The sequence below is a fragment of the Neolamprologus brichardi genome, chromosome 20 (assembly GCF_056152115.1).
Source record: "Neolamprologus brichardi isolate AB-2024 chromosome 20, ASM5615211v1, whole genome shotgun sequence".
Classification (NCBI taxonomy): Eukaryota; Metazoa; Chordata; class Actinopteri; order Cichliformes; family Cichlidae; genus Neolamprologus; species Neolamprologus brichardi.
Genome location: NC_142123.1, coordinates 19,904,800 through 19,925,561, shown reverse-complemented (window position 1 = coordinate 19,925,561; position 20,762 = coordinate 19,904,800). Strand labels below are relative to the sequence as shown.

General features: G+C 44.9%; 1 protein-coding gene across 3 annotated transcripts in view; it reads right to left on the bottom strand.

The window, feature by feature from the left end:
- The window catches only part of flna (filamin A, alpha (actin binding protein 280)), a 42,856-nt gene extending 22,094 nt beyond the window's left edge, over positions 1–20,762 (bottom strand). For 2 of the 3 annotated variants that reach the window (XM_035913629.2, XM_087834458.1), the window contains exons 1-4: positions 20,494–20,761; positions 11,293–11,765; positions 2,272–2,523; positions 356–453 (exon numbers count right to left, since the gene is read on the bottom strand). In XM_035913629.2, the coding sequence (XP_035769522.2) occupies positions 356–453; positions 2,272–2,523; positions 11,293–11,662 (720 nt within the window). In that variant the 5' untranslated portion in view covers positions 11,663–11,765; positions 20,494–20,761. Of the gene's footprint in view, positions 1–355; positions 454–2,271; positions 2,524–11,292; positions 11,766–20,493 lie in introns of all 3 variants that reach the window. The other variant, XM_087834459.1, reaches the window with a different exon arrangement.

Below are 20,762 nucleotides of genomic sequence, written 5' to 3'. Positions count from 1 at the left end.
CTGTAAAGCCTCTCAGCCTGTGGATGAGAGTCTCCAACAAGTTTCAATGACCAGTCCTCAGTGAAAGGCTCCATCATTTTACCTCCATTTAGATTGAGGATGACTGCATCATCTGCAGTTAAAGTCACCTTAACTCAAATCAGGTTTTTGCTTTATATGCAAAATCTGTTCAAAAGTTACTTATTTGTAAAACACTTGTGACTGGCCACAGTGACCAGCAGGAAGCAGTGCATTTACCTCCAAAAGGCAGATAATAACTCTGGCTAAACGTTAGCTATGGGGGAAAACATGATTGTGATTGAACTATGTTCCAATATCCAGCTTTTTTAATGTTACTCCTTCATTATCAGGTCACCTGTGGAATGCCGAGCCAGTCATCAGCTTGCTGCATGGCTTCACGCGCGTTGTCCACTGGTTTTGTCTGATCCCACTGGTCCCAGTCAGGACACAGACCTGCAGGAATAAGGTCAGATGGATTCACTATATGAAGCAGAAGGGTTCATTTACAGTACTGGCTGTACTGATTATGACGAGTATAAGATCTCAATGGAAAAAAAAGTGTTTAATGATATCAAACTTGCTAGAAATGCTAATGCAGAGTGGACATTTTTTCCTGATGACATGTATAAGCTCAGCTAGCTCTGCATTTCACCACCGAGAGTGGATCTGTCGTGTTTTTGCTAGTTTTCTGTCATTGCGCCATATTTTTATTAACACGTAGCATAATTTAAAATCATGTGTCCTGGCTTCAGAGGGCTCCAACACTCAGATCTCTTGACAATGAGAGCAGAAATCCCCAATATGGTCATCTGAAGCATACAGCTCTGCCCCACCCAGCCACTGTTTAAGGTTGCACTGAGGAGCTGTGCCAGGGCTGTATAAGATAAATAAGAAGTTTGAGTAAAAGCAGAGTAGACCCCCTTTACACAGTGAAACAGCATTTCTGATTAATTAGACATGGAGTGCTTCCTGTTACAGCCAGTTTGTCTAATTAAGGGCAACATGTTGACTCCAAACTTGTAGCCTTGATGATATCCAGAAGATAAAGGCAGAATGTCTAATCTCTGCAGCAGTACGTAGGTGTGGGCAACTCTGGCTCCCAGACACGTCTGCCCTTGAATGATGAGCCTGTCCTGGAAATGCAGCTGTGTCAGCAGTTATTTACTTGCTGGTAAGTCTGATGGCTGTCATTTCAGGACGCTGCAGTAAATCTGTTTGCTTCTGTGGAGGCCTCGTCTCCAGCTTGAGGTTGCTGTGAGCCATAGCAACGCCAAACACTCCAAGCATGTAAACAGAAACCTCCTTTATCCCCCGACAGAGCTCTGTACCCCCTCTGGCTGCTCATCATCACTCTTCCCATCTGTTTTATTGACACGTGAGAATATCATGCTTTCGCCTCACCCAACCTCCAGCTGTCAGTCACTGCTGCGTGTTTAATGTTAGACATATGAGGCGAGGTTGGTGTGCAGTTTGAGTGGTAGTGTTGTGTCAGTGCACTGCTTAGTTACACAATCTTTAAGTCCTCTCTAGCTGCTGGACTGAAATGTGTCACTACATGCCACAGAGACCTGCACACAGGTCGAGGACCGTTTCACACATCAGCTTTAAATGAATGCTGAACTGTGTTGGCCTGATTATTGATTTTAGCATCTCTACAGACACACACACACACACACCAGTATTTCTGCTGCTTTGTGACGGGGATGTTTTCTGTTTCATTGCAGTGTCACTTACTGTGATTGGCTCTTGTTTATTATTGTTTGCGTAGTTATTTACTACCTTTGTGTGTCTCACTTGGTGAGCCACATTACCAAATGAGAGCAACATGGTTTACACATTCCCTCGGAAAGTGAAAGACACAAGTCCCCTCTGGGGTCAGGTCAGGAAGGACTGGTGTCAAACTCAAACATGCATACTTGCTACTGTGAGCCTGTGGGACAAGCTGAAAGTAGTTTCTCCCCACACTGGTGTGATCGCTGAACACGCCAAATTTAATGATTCTTTATCAGTTAACATAAAAAAAATAAATAAATATGCAACTAATTTTTAAAATGGCCTGTATTTGTATAGTGCTTTAAAGCATGTGTCCAAGAACATGTTTAAAAATACTGAATCTTGACTGGAGCAGCAGAACATCGAGACGGGAGCCTCGTCTTTCTGAAATAAATGCATCTCGTTCTTGGTACTGGGCTCGTCTCAGGCTCAGCCCCTAGCAGTAGGGTAAACACAAAAGACCCCAGAACACCTCAGCACATTCACGGTTTAGCTCACCTGGAGCACAGCTGTCAACCAGGGCTCCCAGGGCCCGGCCGGTCTGCCAGTCCCTGTTGAAGTTGGTGATGGGGAGCTCAGGCAGCTTGTTCTGGATCCATCCCAGCAGCCTCTGCTTGGGGGTCTTCTGCTTGCCATCATCTGCCTCTTCCTCTTCATCCCACATGGGCATGGAGATGGAGTAGTGCAGGATCAAGGTCCAAATCAGACCCAGGATCAGCTTCAGGTTTCCATCAACAATGGCTTTAGAGTCTGGGGACCAGATATGAGTCACGTTAAACATTCGCACAAAGTTCCTTTATTTTAGAAACCAGCTCAAACCACCATAAAGCAACCTTCTAGTCTTGGCTGAGACTAGAAGGTCTCAGCCAAGGACATGAAGTAATCTGTACTTCAAATACTCAGATTCCTCCTGCTATCTAATGTTTGGCTGGATACATGCCCCTCCCCCTTTAAACATTTCAGATGGTCTAATTTCCAATGGTTGTCATAAGTTGAAGAAGTGTCCTTTCTTGGAGCCCTGCATTTCAAAAGACATTAACTCAGAGCCCAAACCTTTTTTTTTTTTTGAAAGTAGGAGGATAACATCAGTGCAAATTAAAAGCTGGGTTTCTGACACTGGTGGACAGAGTGCACGTCCTCAAATGGCAGTACAGCAACACAGTTTGTGGTTTGGTCCACCGCTGCCAAGCTTTAATAAACCTTGGAGGATACGTCGAGTGTAAATGCATTTGTTTCAAGGACGGCAGATTTGACCACCATGTACAAGTCATGGACTTGGTTAACTACCTACCTCATTATTGCTTTACATCAAAGGAGATTCAGTACATCAAACTCCAGGATGTACACAGAGTCCCGCTGACTCTGTAAAAACAGTCATTTTCTAATGGACTCTAGGCTGCTCCACTATTTACTCAGCGGTTGGGGATGGACTCATCTGATTTTGTGCCGGATGCTCTTCCTGATGCAACCCTCCCAATTAGCTGGGCTTGAAAGCAGCACTGGGAGTACACCAGCTTGGAATCCCCACAGACTGGATTCATGAAGACGCCAACCGATTCCTTTCATGGTGTTTCATTAACTCAGTGTGGATGACTCATGAGCACAGTGAGTTTAAGTGGAATGAAATGTGTATATAAATAAAATTGACCTTTTATTTGAACTAATTTTAATTTCACACGTCTTTGATGCATTTTTGCAGTGTAATAAAACTTGACCATTTTTGAAACTCCATTTGTGTTCATGAAACAGTGATGCTGAACCGTGACAAAGACATGAAATTCATCTGAATGAGAGCCTGAACTGTCTGAATTCAAACGATAGCGTGAAAACTTCCAGAACAGAGTGCCGTGATGAGTGCAGAGCTGAATCACATTAAAACTGAGACGTACTGACACACTAGTTCCAGTTGTGACGACCACACCAGCAGCACACCGACTTCTCTATTTGCATTTTTCTATTTTCTAGTCTAAACCACATACTGCTGCAAGCTGAGTAAAAGGTGATGCAACCATAAGCTAGCCTGGGCATGAGCACACATACCGGCCCACATAAATGCTACTGCATACACATAGCTTGCACAAGAAGCAAGACCAATGATTCCCAAGATCAGGCCTTGAGGTAAGGGTGTGGCGCAGTGTTTGTGCGTTTCCAAGCTGATGTTGAATCAGATTATTAGTTAGAGGGGAAATAATGGGGCCAAGTTCAGATTCTTGGAAGAACCTGAGATCCAGTTCTGAAATATGTGCAGTGTTTTTGTTTTGCAGGGTTTGGGAGAGCTTTAGTCTTCATTGCAATCTTAACTGCCCACCCCCGAATTTACAGCTACACTGGAATAACTGTTGGTGACAGCAAACCAGCCTCAACCGTGACAAAGACATGAAATTCATCTGACCACCACCCGAGGCCTGGGCTGGAGCTACTGCAGCATTAATGGTCTTCTCTGGGAGTCAGCGAGAGCATGAGGATGCATGATGCAGGTAAAGATGAGGAACAGAACAGCAACAGGAAATCTTTTCCCCATAACAACCTTCAACAAGTCAAGCCGTTTGTGCACATGCAGAACTGGGACAATCTGTCTTAGCTGGCTGCTCGTCTGAATCCATGCGCCAACAAAAAAGCGTGCTCTCGAGCAGCCAACGCTGCTCTACATGACATGTCAGCTGCCTTCTGTTTGGCCTGGGTGGGTGAGAGACACTCCATAGGGGTGATCAAACAGAACTGGATCAGATGCCTGGATGGCCAGCTACTGTGGGAACTTTGTGAAAGCAAAGAGGCAGCAGCGGAGAGGAGGGGGGGGGGGGGGGGGGGGGGGGGGGGCAGAGAATTGTTACCTAGGGACAGATATAAACCCGGGACTTATAAACTGTTATTAGTACTGATAGCAGAGTCTGAATAAGACCACAGGTTGGTACATGTAGCAAGAATGCAGAGCAGCTAAAGCAGGCGCGTGTCAGCCTGCCAGCCATCCCAGCAGAGACACGACAACACTACTAGTTTTAGTGCTTGTACAATTAAGAGAACACAATCTGCTGCTTTTAGTTCAACACGACAGTCCCCTATAAAGGAATATTGTTAGGACTTCATTCAGCTCCGAGTCTGTGTCTTTGATTCATGTCTTGCACACACAAAAGCCACTAAACATTCAAGGAATCTGCCAGCATTCCCAGCAGAGCACAGCTCACCAAGCCTGACAGAGCCCATATATGGACACATGCTGCCACAAACTCCCCCCTCTGCTGACTCATACACCCCCCGCAACAAGCTTGTGTGTGTGTGTACCACAGAGGCTATCGTATGGAGTGTCTGTGGTCCTTTTACCCCTAAAACTCCCATGATTCATTGGTATGGCTCGTCATTACTGCAGCAGCCCCTCCACAGCCCTCCTGTGGCATTACATGACATCATCACAACCCGTGACCTGTACCCTGACCTGGTCTCAGCAAGGAGACCACGGGGAGCGAGAGCGCTCTGCACGGTTCAGACTGTACAGCAACATCTGGAGCCGATTAGTCCTGAGAGCTTGTAAACGGAAGAACAAGCAGCAGTCCCGAGGCCTCTCCCGTCCATGTTATCCTTACACAATAATGATGAAGTGTAACTGTAGCATGACTGTCACCATCTCTGTACGTTCATAATATCATCTCCAGCTCACATGTGGAAAGGAATTTTAATGAAATTCTTAACATGTCACATGACCAACTGACCGTACATGTATGCGTAACATACATATGAGGAAAAAATAAAAAGATTAGTGTTGAAGTCCCACTGAGAAACAATGGGACCATCATTTCCAAAATGAGCCTTATGTTGATTCACAAAGACTTGAAACTCAGTTTGATGTCAGAGTTGTTTCCTCTGCTGCACGGCTCCAGATTCACCACAGAGCAGCTGCTGAGAACGTAACTGCAGTCACAAGGAGACAGAAGAAAAGACCTTCATAATAAAAGCTTAAAAATAAAGTCATTTGCTTTGTTCATGCTGGCCCACATATACCAATACACTAAATGTAATCTATTGTTATACCGAGTTCAGGCTAATAGCTCCAAATGCTGAAATCTGTGGCCTGCAGCTCTGTTCTTCCCCTCCCATTTCTTCCTCTGACTGCACCAAGCCACACTGGAGCTACTACACTTCCTCCTCTTCCACTCATCCTCCCTCCCCTCAGCACTCCCTAAGCTGGAAAAAAAAAAAGTTCCTCCTGGTTTTTTAGCCTTAAAAGGGCAGAAGCACACTGGATTTGGCAGGGCCCCCCACCACCCCCAATTCCCTGGGCTCTGGTTACAGACAGGGAGGGGAGGAGGCAGGGCGGACAGGGAAAGGGAAGGAAAGAGGCAGAAGGGGCGGAGGTCTAAAAAGAAAAAAAAAAAAAAAAAAAAAAAGGTGCGGGGAGTAAAAGTGCTGCATAGGACATTTTTATAAGGCTGCACTGACAGCAGCACACACTGAGGATGGGAGGTGTTCATTTGAGTGAAGCAAGCAGAGAAAATGGCCTTGGACAAAAAATGATGATCAGGAGGTGAGGGAGGACATGGGTACCATGTCAAATGATGGAACACAATACAAGCGTTTCCTGGAAACAGCTGAGAAGTACTATTAAAGTACTGATTATTCCCTCCAGAATCTCGTCTTTATGTAAAATCTTATGACATCGTAATAAGAACAGTAACATAAGACATTATCTATGAAAAACTGTCTGCTGTTTATGTGCAGTTTAAATGTGTGCTGGAAAAAGTGCTTGTTGAGTTTGAACATGAGGCATGGGGAGTTGTGGCAGTTTTCCAAATATGATGTAATGGAATAGCCAGAATACCTCTGGACTGAATGGGAACACACTCGGCTAATTCCAGGATCGACATGACCAACCCCCTCTGCCTGTGCAGACAGGAAGTTGTGCTAATGATAATGAGCTGGCAGGAAGTGATCCATTTTGACCTAACTGAGTGGCTAAGAGCTTATCGCAGCCCGACCTGCATTCCTCTCTGCCCTCATCACCAAAGGCTCTCCTTTCCTTCATCGTCATGTTTCTGAAAGATTACATTTAAGATCATAACATCCGAACACAGCAGGCTAAACTGGTGAGTGAGCGTTCCCAGTGGACCTGTGCAGCACTCATCATGTTATGACCAAAACTGGAGTTTTCCGGGTTTTGGGAGTAGCTTAACTTCAAAAAGGAACGCACCGCTCGCTGAATTCTGCTTATTAACATGGTCCAAGTTTCAAATAGTTTTCCACTAAGCTGATAACTGATGCAGCAACAAGCATCAGTGTAGCTTCATGTGTTGGCTAATGAGCAATAAGACTGAATGTGCCAATTTGCTCCATCTAGCAGCTCAGGTGTCACTGCAGCCAGCAGAATCTGACTTTAACCAAGGAAACGTATTCATCTCCATCACATGGCTCTTTAAACACCTCTTTGGTTAATGTCAGAGGTGTACAACACTGGCTTCAATTAGCATCCATTTCCTCAGGTTATTTGTAGAGTCATGGTGCCACACTGTGTGGACATCCAAGTTGCAAAAGTAGAAACATGGCAGAGGGAAGTTAATGTTTGACAGTATGAAACTTAATTGTGCAAAATCACATATTTGTTGTATACAGCAATTACAAACATCTTTATGTGCTTTGACGTTTCCCAATCATCTAAGGAACACGTGCAAGCAGCACCTTACAGTTGTGACAAACTTCCTTAAATGCGTCATCGTCCTGGGATCACTTCTATAAAACATTATCATGGGACAGCATAACAGGAGGGAGCAGCTGGCTATTACTACACAGGCGTCTGTCTCAACCTGCTCACCTCCACTACCAGCAGACACAAGGAAGCTGCCATTTATGAAGATGATTCCACACCAAGCCTGGAAGAGCTTGGCACAACATTCACTCATGCACCGTTTCTGCATTTGCTCAGTCAAGTTCATACAAAGCAGGGTTTCAAATCTGGGTTTGGCTGACAGGCTGGAACAGAGATGCTGCTGACATGATTATGATGGAGAATGAACCTCTGCACAAACAGAGGAAAATTTGATGAGGACAAGTCTTAATCTGCTGAACAGCTAATGTTTGTTAAAGCTCCACTTCACTCAGACACAAATAGGATGAAGCTTGTACAAACATGGGTGTGATGAGGGCAGGGGAACAATCACTTACAACGTCTTTGCACAAGGATGCAACAGGAATTTCCTCACAACTAAAGATTTATACAGAAGATGCTTGTAAGATGTTCTATAGTCACAGCAAACTAAACGACTGCATGAGATGTGCTGTTGGATCACTGCTAACACCACTGCCTGCTGCTGGCAGCCTCTGTGACTGAACCCATGTTAGGTCTTTGGATTCATCTGTAGTCATGAGTCTGCTGCTGCCGCCAGATCATGTGGGGCTTTGTCAGAGAGATTACCTGTTAGGCTGGAGCCTGGTTATAGTGAAGTCTGGACTCTGTCACTGTGACTGGATACCACGCTGGCCGAGCCGTGCAGCATGACAACTTCAGCAGTGTGCAGGAACACGAGTGATGCGAACCACACATGCAAAGGCACCATGTTTACAGCTGAAGGAGCAAACAAGGTTTGGCAGGAAGAGTCTCCTTTAATCATTTATCTACTGTCAGCAGGCCCATTTAACAAGTTCTGTTTAAGTGAAAGAGACTCTTCTGGTTTGTCCTACAGACAAAACTCAAATGGTTCAGCAAAGATCAGAAGACGAGCTTTACAGGCATGTTTAGTGTCACAGTCTCAACCTACTGATGTCTGAACACACAAAGCAGAACTGACCATCTTTGCTTCACATTTCGTTTTTCAGAATATTTACATTGTTCCTGAAAAGTGATGATTTTTTTAAACTTTACAGCCAAAGATGTGTAATAAGTCCATTTGGCCAATATTATTATTGGTTAATAAATCTGGGAATCTTAGCCTGTTGCTTTAAGGTGGATTAAAAGACACACAGCATCTCTATGGGAGATTCTGCTAGATTGATTTTGTTAACCTTTCAGTAAAGGTAGCCTAAAGGGGGAAAAAAGAAAAACCATTAGACTAAAGCTGACACGCTGCTGGTCCCAGTGTTGCATTTCCTGTGCAAAGAAGAACATGACATATCTGTAAGAGGAGCGTTTGCCAAACAGCCTGGCTCAGCCGGTGAAGGAGAGCCCTTTGTAACAGAGCTCAGTACCGGTCGGCCCTCTCCAGATACATCTCCTGCAGCCCGTCCACAGAGCCTCTGCCTTTAAACCAGCAACATTAGTTCCAGCCTCTCTAATGTCGCCCTTCCCAAAAAGCAAAGTTCATTTATTTTACTGTCAGACTGAGGCAGCATGCTGAAAGGTGAAATCCAATCTTTAGAGAGGTTGAAAAAGCAGACTGTAGAAACAGTGACAGTTTTTGCTGCTGGTTTGGACGTGCATCTCTCTCCTTCATTTTGTGTCAGAGTCAAAAATCTGGCATGAAAAATGAGATTTGACAGAACAGAAATCCACTGATGGTTACAGCACTGTGTTTGTCAAATCGTGCTCTACCTGCTGCTGACATGCAGCCAGAGTCAGACTTTTACATGAAAAATTCTTGAAATCCTGCTGATGCTGAAAATATCAGCTGTCAGAAAATACCAAAGTACGATAGTTCTGTTTTCACAAAATGATTATCCCGTCTCTTATTTGTAGCTTGCACTCCATTAAATCCCTGTAATACTTCCCAGTTAGAGGCTTTGTGAGGGCGTGTACGAGAACGGGAGTTTGTGCTGACGTTCGCTCTTTATACTGAGAGCAGAGTGAAGCCTGAGTGAGAAAGACAGAATCTCACACATGAAAATCTCAAGCAAGCACAGTAGCCCAAAATAAGACTGTGGACAAGGACAGCCAATCAGAACAACGTGGGCTTAAAGGGGGAGGAGCCGTTATTCCAGACAGAGCTACACCAAGGCCGTGTATGAGAACCGTTAATCACTCTGAGCTATTCTAGTTTTTATTCTTGGACTAAACAAGTTATAGATCACGTACTGAACGTCTGTCGACTTCAGTGAGGACGCGTTTGCCTTTTCCTTCAGTGCAACGCTGTAAAATAAGAAACACTGGACACCTGCATCTCTGGGGTTGGATGGATTACTCCACAACACGCAGCTGTTATTTGGAAACTGTTGCATTTTCAGTAAACAAGAAAAAGACAAGTGAAATGAGAAATGAAAGAGGTGTGGCCATCAAGATGCAAGATGAAAGGAAACCTGATAAGTTATCAGCGAGAAAATATGCTGAAAACCAAACTGGGCAAAGAATAACAAGAATAAAGCTCAGAGAAGCAGAGAGCATGTGCATCACACTGAAGAGATGTCAGTTTGGCAATTTGTGGTGAGCCTTGCTGCCTGGGTGTGTCCACTTTCTGCAATGAAAGGAGGAAGTAAAAGAAAAGCAGGCTCCTCTCTCATCTTCAGATTGAATGAGTCAAAGAGCAGCTAAGGATGAGTGTGAGTCAGCAGGAGGAACAAACAGAGGCTCACTCGTGCTTCGCCCCAAATACCAGCAAAGCACTTTCATTAAAACACTGCTGCATGTATTGAGAAATTGAGGGTGATGTGTGTGAAGATGGTATCAGATGTGTACTTTAAATTGTCAACCGCAATTTCTGCAGCTGCACCTCCCAAATTTAGAGCCACCCCATCGTCTCCCCTGCAGAGCAGCTGGAGGCAGGAGCGTGTTCATGGAAACCAAGTGAGCCAGACACCAGAGATGACAAAGACCCACTCATGTCTGAGTCACAGAGCTATCACGCATTTCCACCCACAGACTCTGTAGATAACACGGTTACAGACTGTCTTTACTCCAGGTGATGAGGCAGCATTTTATTTGCTCTCACAGACCCTGCATAATGAACTGTAGTGAGGACTCAGAGCTGTGTGACATCTGCACTGTTCTGGGAGAAATATGAGAAAGCAGAACATCAGTAGCGCTGTGAGCAGGCATGCAGCTGCATGTAGGCAGAGCCAATTCAAACTTTATGTCTGCTGCAGTCCAGCACCAGCCCGAGCTCTCTCCACCACATCAACACACACAGTAGGTCTGGGGCAGGCCCACAGAGCGTGGGTCTGACGGGCCCGGCCGGCTCAGGCGGCTGAAAAACACCCCACCCACCGACCCCACAGCACAGTCAGACCCCCTCCTCCCAAAACAATCGGCCTCAAACCTGAACAGCCGAGACAAAAGCCCTGCGCCCCCGGTCACCCGAGGGAAACGCCTGCTGTCTCACTGAAAACCCTTTCAGAAATCCTGGTGCGCGTTTAAACACTTCTGTTACAGAAAATCTTCTAGTGGGCTCCATAACTGGTTTTCCTGCGCCCCACGGTCGTGGGCTGCTCTTAAAATGATCACCATTTACTACAGTGCAATCAAATGTAACCACTTCTTTAGGAACAGCAAACATTTCCCCACAGACCGCAGCGCAGGAGGGAGCAGAAGCCATCTGAGTAAACCTGTTGGAGTAAAGCTGGATCAATCACGCGTCCTGGCACTCACTCACACACACTTATCGGACCCACCTATGGACACCAGCTTGATGTTTTCCTTGTCCAGGAACTCCAGAGCCACCGACACGTTCTCCAGCTGCATCTGGCGAAAGGTGGGCCTCTGGTTGTACTTTCGGAACATTTTCTTCTGAGACAGGACCTCCAGGAGCCCGATGAGCCGCAGCCCGTCGCTGAGATCCGTCTGCAGGTTGCCGATCCTCTTGTTGACGCATTTCAGGTGTTCGTTACACCAGCGGGTGAAAGTGTTCTGCTGTATCTTCTTCCACGGCGCATCCTCGGCCAGGTCTTTCTCTGTAGCGGGCATTTCTGCGTCCTTGTCCGCGGAGAGAGCGTTTGGAGCGGGCGCGGCGCTCTGGTGGAGCCGGGGGTGGGAACCACTCATTTTTATGGTCTCGGCTGTCTCCTGGTTCGCTGGCTTCTCTTTTTTTTTTTCTTCGCCCTGGGTGGAGTCTTCTCAATCTTCCCTTTCTCACTTTCTAGCTCGTCTGTTTGTGGAGAAAAGAAAAAGAGAGGAGAGAACAGTTACTAACAGCCTAGAGACACAAGTTTTGCAAAGAAAGTAGGCGGCTGAGGACGGAAAGGGACGAGTCAGCTCCATTATCCGTGTTACAATCAGGGGGAAAAAAATGGGAAACAAATAAGAAGAATGGTATTTAGCTCCGTTAGACTGTGTCCCAAACTTAAGCCGGGCTCAGCTAAGGAAACCCAAATGTCCTGTGTTGGGGCGGTTGAGGTGTAAGAAACCTGAAACTTGTTCACATTCTAACTTTACGCCATGTTTAACAGCAAACGAGCATCTCGCTAGTTTTACTACCGAGTTTAACTCATTGCAGTCAGAACAGCTGCTCTGTGTTTGGACATTTAGCCATTTTTAATAAAGACAGTCAGCGGTGTCCAGAGAAAGAGCTCCGGGCAGGAGACAGAAACCTCAAGCTGCAGCTTCAAGTCAGAAGTACGCATAGTCTGAGAGCCATTGTTCGGCTTGTCCTCTGCTGAAGCACCTTTGTAAACAGGCTCCTGACTGAAGCTAACAGTCATGGGTACATTAAACTGTCCCCAAACTAATGGACAGCGCTGGCTACACCAGGACAAACACCAATGATCATAACCATCAGGCCACAACGTGCCAGCAGTATTGTGTGGAGGAAACAACAACTGTGATGTCACTGAAAATCAGAAAGCAGCAAAATTACCTCGGTGGTCTTTGTAATGTCTTCATGTGTGTTTGTCAAAGACTGTCCTTATCCTGGACCTCCTAGCGTACCATTGTGGGACTATGTGACAGTTTGCACACCGTTAGTTCCTCCTGTGGGTTTCACCTGCTCCCTTCTTTGACCTGCCCTCATTAGAGTCTGAGTGATTTCACCTGCTCAGCCTCAGCTGTTGTTTCCTTCTGTGTTTTAGCTCCTTTTTACTTGTTATTAAAGTTTTTATTTGAATACCTGAAACTTTGTTTCTGTCCCTGTGTGCTTTGAACTGTATCACAGTGTCACATATGATAACCTTGTGTTTGTCTCACACCTGGTTGTGCTCCTGTCTGAGTTTCCAAAATGGCTTCAGACAATAAACAAGTTTAGCTGAATCTGACTAGCATTATTGCTATAGCTCCCCCCAAATAAATCCAATAATCAATGCTGTTATTATGATTCAAATTTACAAAGCACAGTTGTGAACATGACTGCTCTGTAAGCTGCAGTGGAGTGTTTCTGACTGGACGTCTTCTAAGTTTTCTCTGCAGTTTTTTGCTGTTTTTAAAAATGAAACTTAATGGTGCCATAAAGTTAAAACTCTTAATATTGTCATCTTAATTCAGTTTTTACAAATACCCACAAGTATTTCCTTCGAGGACATAAACCCCCCCATGACCTTTATCCCCAATGCCATGCTGTGACTACAGAAGCAGAGGGGCTGTTTTCAGAGCTCGACAAACAGATTTTCCAGCAGACGTACTGAGATGAAGGGCCCATGTTCACGGTCCCTGTGAGGATATGAGCTCATCTTGTGCTCGGGGTCCGAGGCGAAGTAAATATTTAAGATATCTGGAAGGATAAGCAGATCGGAGACTCACTGTTGTTTGTTTGTGTGCGTTGGAATGCATTCAGTGTTGTTCAACTTTCCTTTTTTGTGCAAGCATGGACAGTGTGCTTATTTGTGCATTTGAGCGCACAGTATGAACCTCTGCTTTCGTCTGTGTGTGACATCACTGTGCTGTGTGTGCAGCCCCGTCAGTAAAGACAGGACTGTGGACCAGTGTGCTGTACTGGCCCAGCAGCGTGATCACAGATCAGCTGTGTGCTCTACACTAACACATGGTAGGCTAATGATAAAGTCTGATAAGAGCCTGGATCGACTGTTTTCATCACTTTGTCTTCTGCATTGGAGACACGTGCTGATTGCTCTTTTTAGGTTTACCAAAAAAATATGATGGCCAATATTATAACGAAGCATCGAGCAAGCTTTGAGGTGAACAGTTAGCAGCTGTCAGCCTGGCATGGTGAGGTACTATACTGGTCACCAAGGAAGCTTAGTTTCTCACCAGCTCCATCCACGCTGCTCTGTGACTGCTTTGACCTTCAGAGGTAAGGAAGTAAGCTGATGGCCAAAACTGTTGTTCCTCTAATGGGCACAGTCTCGAAAAGCTCGTCCCTCCACACAGTTTGCTTGATTTCATAATAGAAATAAACACCATCACAGCCTGGTGATGGAGGTCTCTATAGTGCTAGTTTCTTTCATAAAAACTGTACAGTGGGTAGATCTGATCCATTTACATTTTGTTAAGTGTTAAATCAGACGTGGGTAATCCACTGGTGTGCTGGCACGGGCAGATATCTGTGAATGGAACATGTTGACTATGTGCTCTGGTGTCTTTTAAGCATTTTTAAGGGATCATCTAACAAAAAAAATCTTTGCTGATGATTCGCGATGTTGCTGCTCCACTTTCTTTCACCTCACCAGCAGATATGCGTGCCTGCGCATTGCAGTGATGCAGTTCATGTATGCAACTGTCTAACCAACCTTACTAACCATAGCTGATAACTTAGCAGTCCACTGTCTGATGTAAATATGCTTCTAAAATGACTGGTTCTTATATAGCACTTTTGTACCCTTCTGAACACTCAAAGCGCTTTACACAACTTGTGCATTCATCCATTCACGCCCATTCGCACAAGCACATTTTTCTAGGTGCTTTCTAAGTAACATTCACACACACATACTCCGATGGATGCATCGGAGAGCAATTTGGGGCTAGTATCTTGCCCAAGGATATTTGGCATGCAGACTAGGGGAAGCCAGGATGGGTGCTTCTTGTGATTTTTGAATGAAATTATCTGACAAATAATAAGTCTGTGTGTCAGAAGTTTTTGTTAGTCCACTCCTTCACATACAACTTATGGTTGAAGCTTGCTAAACAGGCTTGTTACTATTAGTTGGGAACTGGGCACTTCACCCTTTAAAGGTGAGTTTAAATATGGCCACTTTTGGCTCCTTAAAGCAAAAGGCATCATGGTGGTGGCCAAAAGTCTAATGTACAGCATTCATAGGCACATAAATAAGATACAGACATGTTAGCAACTTATTTCCAAAGTGTGACCAGCAGGACTGAGCAGGACGTTTGATGAACTACCAGATTTGTAGCTCAGTGGTTTCTGTTGCTTTGTAGTGTCCAACATCTGATTATGACTTCTAAGCAGGACGTCAGTATTATCTGTGTACCCTGACCTTTAAATTCCTTTTTTTCCTGTGAGTAACACACCAGCAGCAGCTCTACAGATGGGCTTGGATGTGACTCTGCAGCTTTTTGACTAAATAAGGAGTTCAGTGCCAGGAGCCAAAGTGCGGCCAGCAGCCATCAAGAATGCTTGGCCTTTGTGTGTGTGTGTGTATGTGTGTGTGTGTCTGGTCAAAGGAGAATCTGAAGAATGTTCTTCACCCCCATAACAACCCGGAGCCTCCAGACTTAATAACACCCCAATAAAAGCGTCCCGTTAATGCTACACACACCGAGTGGCACCAGCATGCTTCTATCATCCTGTGGTCACTTAAAGAATCGAACAATACAATTAGATTTTTGGTTTAATTGTGTAATTCACATCATTTTACAACTTGAGCTGTATGGGCTTAATGAAAATGTGCGACAACAGTGGCAGAGCAGAAAACAGGCCAAATAAACACAATGTACCAGAAAGAAGAAGTGAATAGATGCTTGGAGTGGAAATGCTTGTAGGGGGGTAATCTGTGGTTTGTTCATGCCAGAGAGCTCACTGAAGTTCCGCCTGGAAGTAAGTGAAAGCCGAGGAAGCTGGCAGAATATCCAGCACATATAGAGGCCTATTGTTCCAGAGGAATTTAGAAAATAAACAGGAGACAACACGCAGGGCGGGACGGCAAGAGCTCACCAAGGCAAGACTGAGCTCTCTCGCTTGTCATTTGTCTCCCCCTAGCATTTGATTATGGTACTACACTTCTCTGTCCTGGAAGTGTTCCAATTATCTGCTTTTTGGACATATCCACTTTTTATACTGATTGTTGTGACGTCATCACTGTGTTCAAATGTACAACAGCCTCCTCTGCTGAGTGCTGCTGAGGACTTTGCCACCACCACAGAAATCTAATTAGAAAATCACTTAAAATCACTTCATTAAAGTGCCCAAAAGCTGCATCAGTGTTAATCTGACTAATGCTTCAAGACAGACTGAAAAATGTGTCATCATTCAAGCTTCCATCCATCCATTCGCTTCCGCTTATCCTTTTTCAGGGTCGCGGGGTCATTCAAGCTTCTTACCCACAAATCAGGACCTCAGTTTAGACTCTAAGCTCAAAGACAATAAGGTAAGAACATGAATGAGTGCTGTAAAAACACAACCTGACCACGTCAGTGTTGAGAAAGGATTTCAGAGAGCCAAATCCAACAGAAGGTTACAGAACTAAATGTGGCACTGTTATTCTCTGCTTGTGCAGGAGGCCTCCAGCCAAAGATCACAGTGAGTAAAACAGGAGTATATGCCTCATTCCCTGGATCGGCCGAGACAAAACCCAGAGGCTGGAGTGCTAAGACAGAGGTACAGAGGTGTGTGTGCATGTGTGTGTGTGTGTGTATGTGTGTGTGTGTGTTTGTGCGTGTGTGTGCGTGTGTGTGTTTGTGCGTGTGTGTGCGTGTATGTGTGTGTGTGTGTGTGTGTCTTCATACAAATATCGAATATAAGCTCTATTCCACAGAAAGGTGTCGACTCAGTCTCCACTTGAGTGAATCTTATATAGCTGTATAGCACCAGCCTGTCCCAGCTTCAGCTTCTCATCACTTACCCCACCCAATCAGCCACAAGCGTGAGCAGAGCAAAACTCAGCACAGGAAATGTAACACTGCACGCGATAACACTGCCAGCCACATTACATGCAAGACACTGTGGAGACAGCCAGTCAGAAGCAGAGATTACACCTAAACTATGGTTTTCCCCTCCAGTTTCTGTAGACAGTGTGGTAACGGTGGCACTTGTTAGCTGAAAGTAGGACAAGACATGTCAAATAAGGACGCATTTGACTGAGTTGTTTACATCAGATGAACCACGCCAGCATCCTCTTTTGTCTTCACAGTATATACATCTTTATATTTATGAGAGAGAGGCAGAAATCCAGTCAGTTTGAGTAGTACCACATTTGCCTGGTGTTTGTCTGCATGCAGGTGAATCCATTTGTAAATCACAAGAGGAAGTTATAAGCCTCGAAAGCATCAACAGTTTAGCTTTCATTGTCCTTTTTTAGTTGGCGTTGCAAATATTAATAGCTGCACAGAACAGGAAGTCTTTGGCCTGACATCTGTGGTGCGCTGGCTACACCTGGCCCAAACAGCGGCTACTGACCTCGCCGCTAAGCCATGCTAGGGGAGCCATGCTAGGACAGCCATGCTAGGACAGCCATAGGTCCTCAAACTGTGGAAAAGCTAACTCGCTTAGCTTAATGCCTCTCATTCTAATGGATTTAATTGGATCTTTGCCTTTAAACAACTTTTTTAACAAAAACAAATATATCTATAGATACCTATAGATAAACTCTCTGAAAGTTGATTAAATATAAAGACTCACTGGATATATTTTGCTAGGAAATTGGGAAAAGGTGCAGCAATTAACTGAGACATCTGAAAGTGAACATATATAGAAACACAGTATATGAGGCAAAACCTGAGAATCCTAACGAGCTTGGAAGTCAATATTTGGTGTGATCAGCTTTATTCAACACAGTCTGAGCTCTCTTATTCAAGCCTTCTGTGATTTTATTAAGTAGTATTTAGGAGTACTTTCTTGGTTTCTTGGGGGACGTTTCAAAGTCTTCTTTACAAACCGAATGCTGTTCAAATTGACCCCACGTTTCTTCAATAATGCTGAAGTCTGGAGCCCAGTCCACCACTGTGTATTTCTCTGTTCAGCTTTGCTTTTACTTTGTTGGCAGTGCGTTTGGGATCGCATGCTGAAAAATGAAGCTGTTGCTAATCGGATGTTTTCCAGATGGAATTGCGTGATGGATCAACATCTGATGGTAAGGAGCCAGACATTCTTCTCTTTAAAAAAGACCCTAAGTCTGGACCACCAGTCCCAAACCATGACAGAGCCTCCACCATGTGTGACAGACGTCTGTAGACACTCACTGTAGTATTTCGAAATCGTGGTCATCATCTCATCAAAGCTGTTTCCAATGATTTTCAGTCACGTTCTTGTGTAATTTAACATAATTCAACCAAACACACAAACCTGTGTCCCAAACGGTCCAGTGTAAGCTCTTTGCTGGATCTTTTCCTTTCTTAACGATATGACTATGACATACTTTTCATCTGCTGTATGTCGTTTTTCAGACCTGATACTTTTTCACCCTCCACTCATTTTTTTGTTTTGTTTAAGGCCACATAGCTCATCAGTTAGTTCAGAAACACCATTTGATTCCTGACCGAACTCTGTTTCCTGGATTTGCTACAGAGCCTAAAGATGGTTTAACAGATGAACAGCATTACAAATGAAAATGTTACTATGTGTTGTCACACACTGGTTCATTCTTAGCTGCCTTTTTATGCCTGATTGAATCATAGGTCACAGTGAAATGGCTTAGCAAAGGTCAGGCACAAGGACTGGGCTGAAAATAAAAGACAAAGCAGCCAATGCCCACACACTAACATCTGAGACGTACTCCCTTAAGGACCACTTTAAAAAGATCACAAGAAACAAAATCGAATAAAATGTGGGGGTGGCTCGAGACTTTTACTGTAGGTCTTATCTCACCATAATATTTCTGCATGAAAAACACCAAGTCTGCATACATTTTTCTGTTTTAGGGAATTTAAGTTTTAATATGTCATCGAGTTTGTTACAAAGCATTCACATGACAAAAGCTAAAGTTTTAAATTTGCTGTAGAGATACGTAACAACACTAGTGATTTTAAAAGTAGCCCGCTTTAGCTGGTGCAATCTATGAATGGGGGGGGGGGGGGGGGGGGGGGTGTTGATTTCATTTAAATCACACATGTTGTATGTGACAATTAGTAACCAGTAAAAACCAAGTAAAGGTGATGTGTCTGATACAGGTCAGCTGAGGAGCTCTGAGTTTGTGTAGAGCACAGGAAGCCCACAGTCCTCCACAGCGCTTTAGATGAAAGCTCAGTAGGAATGTTATGACCTCACCGTAAAATCACCTGCCAGAAAAGCTTTAAAAAAAACTGGTTACATTTAAGAACAAAAGAGGCGCATTCAAGTCCTGCAGTCTCATCACCAAACAACCATCATGAGAGCACTTTTCTGTTTTTGGAAGCTTACTGGTGAAGTGGACATGACTGTCTGGACTGGACCTTCCTTAGATTATCTCCTACACTCTGCCATGAACTGAAAAGAACGTTTGTGTTTATATAACTGTATATAATATGTCTATAGGCAACAGTTAGTTCTTTAGAGGCTTCTTGCAACTGCTAAGTGAAAGGACACTGCCACACTGTAAACTGGACTTGGATCAGAGCGTTCAGTTTGCTTCATCACAACTTATAAATAGTAAAGTACTGATACATAGATGTAAGCCTCCCAGTCTTCCAGTGGCATGTGTTAATGCTGTTGAAGTTTAATCTGCAAATGATGTCAAGAACAGCAGAGCTGAAACTAAATAGAGAGGTGCTGCCTTGCTTGTGTGGTTATTAAATGTGGATAAATGAAGTGTAACGAAGGTCATGCTGTCCTTGAACATGTGAGCTGCGTGAAAGCTTTCCTCCCATCTGGCCACACTTTGCAAACATGTTTGCAAACATGTTGCAATGATGTGCATCAGGTGTAGGCACTCAATGAAACTGAAGCTTTATTATGATTATTACCGACTGACTGACAAATACTTGGCAGGCATCTTTTTGATAATTGCCAGACTCATTATTTTTATGTTTTCATCGATCAGTTTTCCTATGCCAGCTATCACAGGATGAAAGGTGTGGTCCACTAGGAGGGGTCTAACCTTCACACTGCATAACTTATCGTTTCTTTTCCTTATTTTGGGAATTAGATGACCATCCAGCTGTGTTTCTGAAATGTGTTACGTGAAAATTCAACCATTCTTCTGAACAATATCCAGATGAGATCAAATGAGTCTAGACTGGAAGGAATAATTATTTCAAGCAGCCACGAGAGTAAACTCTGGGACAGGTGCACTTTTAGAGCTGACTTTGCCGTTTCGAGTCTTCAGTCGGGCTGCTGTCAGTGGATCGCTGATACTTCGGGAGGTCAACACTTGGGTCCTTTTCAAACGTCCTCAACGGACCCGGCGGCGCGCGTGCTCTTGCGGTTTCCCGCTCCCGGCGGCGGAGGGCGCACGCGGCCACCACTTGGCCCCCTGGTAAAACAGCACCAGTGGCCGCGGATGACCTTATTTGGTGTGGAACCCCTAATTGTAACACCGGGGAGTGCGCTGCTGCGGTGCAAAAACCAGCAAATAAAGTTTACACGCAGGAACAGCGTGGGGCTAATCGTGGACCACCAGGGCAGCCAAGCCCTCAGCGCACTCAGTGAACCTCCTTCAAAGTTTAACAGGAAAACCCATCCACCGCACCCGCGGCAGAAGGAGCGGACACTCACGGCTGAGCCTCTCCAGCCCGCTGCAAACATACCCACGGAGCTGACACACAAAACTTCAGCACACATGCCACGCAGGAAGCCTCACAGTGTGAGAGGAGCCTCCTCACATCGGGACCGCACTCACCTGTGTGCTGGAGCCTGTGATCTTCAGTCGTCTGTGTGCGTCCTCCGCCTCTCTGTCCGCTCCGTCTGCGCGCAGATGTTGCTGTGGTCACAGAGGGTGTGTTTATGTGTGTGTGTGTGTGTCCGCACCGAAGTCCCGGAGCTCCCTCCCCACGCTCAGTCCCGGTGGGGGGAAATGGGTGTATTGGTACTGGTGGCGCAAAAGAAAAGAAAGAGATAGTCCCTGCGCTCTTTTTCTCTTTTCTACCTCCACCTCTCGATCCCCCCCTC